A 4,099-nucleotide genomic window follows, 5' to 3' on the forward strand; every position below is an offset into this window, starting at 1 on the left:
TTGCATATCCCAATTCTTTCATCCTCTGAAGAACACAATCGGCTTTGAGACCACAAAAGGAGGTTTAGGTAAGGGTTTAGGGATCCCTAATCCCAAACTTCTTTGTCCTTGAGAGACTTAGGATAAGTACTATCATTCACAGAGCCCAAGTGTCTTTAGAGGAGGGGGTGGTGGTGGAAGGATAATCTATAAGAGGAATCCAAGGGGGTGTGGGGCATCCCATGTGTAAGATGTCAGAGGAAGAGGAGTTTTTTCTGTTCAAGAACCTCTCCTCGGTGGGGCCGTGGGATGGGCCTCAGTACCACATTGCCCCTGTCTGGGCCTTCTACCTCCAGGCAGCTTTCATGGGCCTTGTCTTCTTAGCAGGGACACCACTCAATGCCATGGTGCTGGTGGCCACACTGCGCTACAAAAAGTTGCGGCAGCCACTCAACTACATTCTGGTCAATCTATCCTTTGGAGGCTTCCTCTTGTGCATCTTCTCTGTCCTCCCCGTCTTCATCGCTAGCTGTCGAGGATACTTCCTCTTTGGCCGCCATGTTTGTGCTATGGAGGGCTTCCTGGGCTCTGCAGCAGGTACTGCAGGGGAAGGGGCTGGGGGAGGCAAAGGACACTACTCCAAAGGGGCAGGCTTTTGGGTTGGAGGGAGTCCCTAAAGGAGTCTGGGGGAAAGGAGTTTGGTGCTCTTTTGAATACTGGGGTACAAAGCAGCCCAAACTAAAAGTTGGACAAAAATGGGATGTTTGAATCTTCACTGCACTCCAGACATCTGTGCAATCCTCCCTGTCTCTGTGCCTGCTCCATCCCATCTGAACTCCACTCTACCAGCCAGGCTGGTTGGGCTCTGTCTACCCCACTCTCCTCACGTTTCGCCACAGGTCTGGTGATAGGCTGGTCACTGGCCTTCCTGGCCTTTGAGCGCTACGTTGTCATCTGTAAGCCCTTCGGCAACTTCCGCTTCAGCTCCAAGCACGCGCTGATGGTGGTCCTGGCGACCTGGATCATCGGTATTGGCGTCTCCATCCCACCCTTCTTTGGCTGGAGCCGGTGAGTGCAGGGCAGTGGTGCTGACTTAGCAAGGAGCTCACGCTGGTGTGGGTGGAACGAGAGCTCAGGTATGTCAGTTTATGACCTCTACTTTTTAAAGAATTAGAGTTATAGGTGAGGTGAAAGGGCTGTGGGAGATGAGTGCTAATGTTTGCTCTGCAGTTAGAATTGCTGTAGCCTCTGCTGGTCAGGACAAGATCCCCCTGCCCGAAGCCTGTTTGCATTCTCTGGGTTCTAAGTGAAGAACAGGATCCAGGAATCTCGGCGCCCACTCCACTAATGCTTGTGGAGGGCCCACAGCAAGCAAGTGCTTGTCCCATGGCTGAGTGCCTGGTCCTTTGCAGGTTCATCCCTGAGGGCCTGCAGTGTTCCTGTGGCCCCGACTGGTACACCGTGGGCACCAAATACCGCAGCGAGTATTATACCTGGTTCCTCTTCATCTTCTGCTTCATCGTGCCTCTCTCTCTCATCTGCTTCTCCTACTCTCAGCTGCTGCGGGCCCTGAGAGCTGTGAGTGGCTTTTGAGAGAGTCAGGGAGAAGTGGGTCAGGGGGCTGCAGGTGAGGGAAGAGTGGGTGAGTACTCTAGCACAGAAGACATCTGGGCATCTAAAAGGCTGAGGGAAGTGGGAGGAAGAAGATTAAGGAGGGCCGGAGGATTTAGACCCAAACTGGGATGGAAGATGGGCAATTACAGTGGATCCCCTCCGCCAATAGACAAGCATCGGAACAGCTGGGAGTTGAGGGCCAGGAAGAGGGACATGCTACTTTCTGTGCTCTGCCCCAGGTTGCAGCTCAGCAGCAGGAGTCAGCTACAACTCAGAAGGCCGAGCGCGAGGTGAGCCGCATGGTGGTGGTGATGGTGGGATCATTCTGTCTCTGCTACGTGCCCTATGCTGCCCTGGCCATGTACATGGTCAACAACCGTAACCATGGGCTGGACTTACGGCTTGTCACCATTCCTGCCTTCTTCTCCAAGAGTGCTGGTGTCTACAATCCCATCATCTACTGCTTTATGAATAAGCAGGTAAAGCTCTCTACTCATATTCCAATGAGACCCTGGTCCAGAAGACCCTGTTTCTTTTCTCGCCAATGACTTTTAACTCCGAATACTCTGGACTCTACTCAGAGGGTTTCTAGGGGTGGACCAGGGAAGCCCTTGGTAAGCACGGGAGGAGGATTAGATTATTAAGATAATAGAACTCAGGGAGGATAGAACTAGAGCCAGAAAAATGGAGCTGCTCCAAAGAGCAGGATGAGAAAAGGTAATGTTTTATTGAAAAATTCATAGAGCAATAATTCTTGTACATTTCTAGTCCTTGCATTTCATGAATTCTTAATTCTTTCCCTTCCAACTTCTAGCCTATGGGTACATGTGTGAATCGCAGATACCACAACATAGGCATAAATCTCTCAGTCTTTTAAGGCAAACAACCCTACTTTCAGAATTATTTTGTTTCCTCAACCCCAGAGATAGATTCAGAACTAATCTGAGATCTACTGGGTGGAAAAGAATTGGCAGTCCTTCCCAGCTGGGAGCACCTTCTAGTAATGGTGCGGTGGGTGGGCCTACTGTGGCACTGCTGGTTTGTGAAGTTTCCCAACAGTGAGGCCTCACTCCGCCAGAATGTTTGGGGATTATTATTGTAGACCAAGGAGTAGTGAGTAGTTCTAGACTGGAATCTACCTACTTTTCAGGATGGGAAAAATACATTCAAAATCACCTGGGAACATCATGGGCTTGTGTGAGCTTTGGGGATACAAAGAATGAGATCTTTTCCCCCACACTTCTCGCCTGCCAAGGTTGTCTCCAACTCTGCCTTTCCCTCCAGTTCCAAGCTTGCATCATGGAGATGGTATGTGGGAAGGCCATGAGAGATGAATCCGACACATCCAGCTCCCAGAAGACGGAAGTTTCTACTTTCTCTTCTAGCCAAGTTGGCCCCAACTGAGGACCCCATGTTGACCTGTTTGCAGCAACTAGAATTTTACATTTCAGTAAGTTTCTACTGTCTTTTTGTCAGAAACCAAACTACTAATAACACAGAAAAAACATAGGAACGGAGTGATGGCAGTGTGGAGAGTCAATTTTTCATTTTCCTATGATTCCCTTCCTGCCTAGAAGCTACTCTTCCCAGCTGGGTTTATTTCAGACCACCCAAAGATCATTTCAGTAGTCCTCAGTTTCTAATCCTAAGAGGCACCATTCACAGCACTTGGAGAACCAATTTCTACATACAAGGCAACTATAAAGGAGTATGGCTGATTTTTTAGTATATGAATAACAATTACTTTCTTTTTTAGTAACATTTTTTTTTATTCTGAGATGATGTAGTCTGAATTAGAACTTAAGAAAACCCTCATAAGTAGGAGAGATAGGAAGAAAAAAGAAACAAACAAAAAACCTTTGATAGGCCCCAAATATGAGTTTGAGATAACTTCATGCTATCTATCTCTGCCAATAACTGCTGCAGCTTTGGCAGGAACAGCCACGTCCACAAGCCCCTGGGCCAGCATGAATTAGTCCAGGTGCTTCCCTTTCCCCCTCCTCCTACTTGGCTAAACCTATATTTCTCAAGCTTGTATTTACTGAAGTTAATAGTTTAATTCCCTTGATGTTCTCAAAATGAATTTGTATATCTTAATGCCATTTATAAACTATACCAAAATGTTCAAAAAAATTGTTTCATTTTATACTCTATATTCTTCCTCCACCCCTCAAAAGAGGCTTTTTGAAGTAAAAATCAAGATAAATGTGTGTACACTCAGGAATGGCTTGTGTCTGGTATGAGATAATTATGTAATGAGCAGCTGGGGTCCTCTCCAGTTATACGGCCTAAGGGGAAACACAGAAGGGCTAGAGCTGTGGTGAGAAGGATGCTAGAAGATACTAGAAAATAGGAGGAAAGAGTAACCATTTGGGAGAAGGCAGTACTTTCTCTGGCGTTGGGAGAGGGAACTTCTAGGAGAGTTCCTTTTCTGTGTCATTTTATAGCACCCACAATTTTAAGCTAGAGTTCCATTTCTTAGAGAATGAAGGTCACACATGCCCCA

At 47.4% G+C, this 4,099-nt stretch overlaps 1 protein-coding gene across 1 annotated transcript; it reads left to right on the forward strand.

Annotated features, from left to right (window-relative positions):
- Positions 1-219: 219 nt before the first annotated feature.
- On the forward strand, positions 220-3,047 carry OPN1SW (opsin 1, short wave sensitive). Its single transcript, XM_045564188.1, has 5 exons — positions 220-576; positions 879-1,047; positions 1,392-1,557; positions 1,833-2,072; positions 2,878-3,047. Exons 1-5 carry the CDS (start codon positions 222-224, stop codon positions 2,995-2,997), a joined length of 1,050 nt encoding a protein of 349 aa, XP_045420144.1. The 5' UTR covers positions 220-221; the 3' UTR covers positions 2,998-3,047.
- Positions 3,048-4,099: the final 1,052 nt, after the last annotated feature.

The sequence above is a fragment of the Lemur catta genome, chromosome 11 (genome assembly GCF_020740605.2).
Source record: "Lemur catta isolate mLemCat1 chromosome 11, mLemCat1.pri, whole genome shotgun sequence".
In the NCBI taxonomy this organism is placed as follows: Eukaryota; Metazoa; Chordata; class Mammalia; order Primates; family Lemuridae; genus Lemur; species Lemur catta.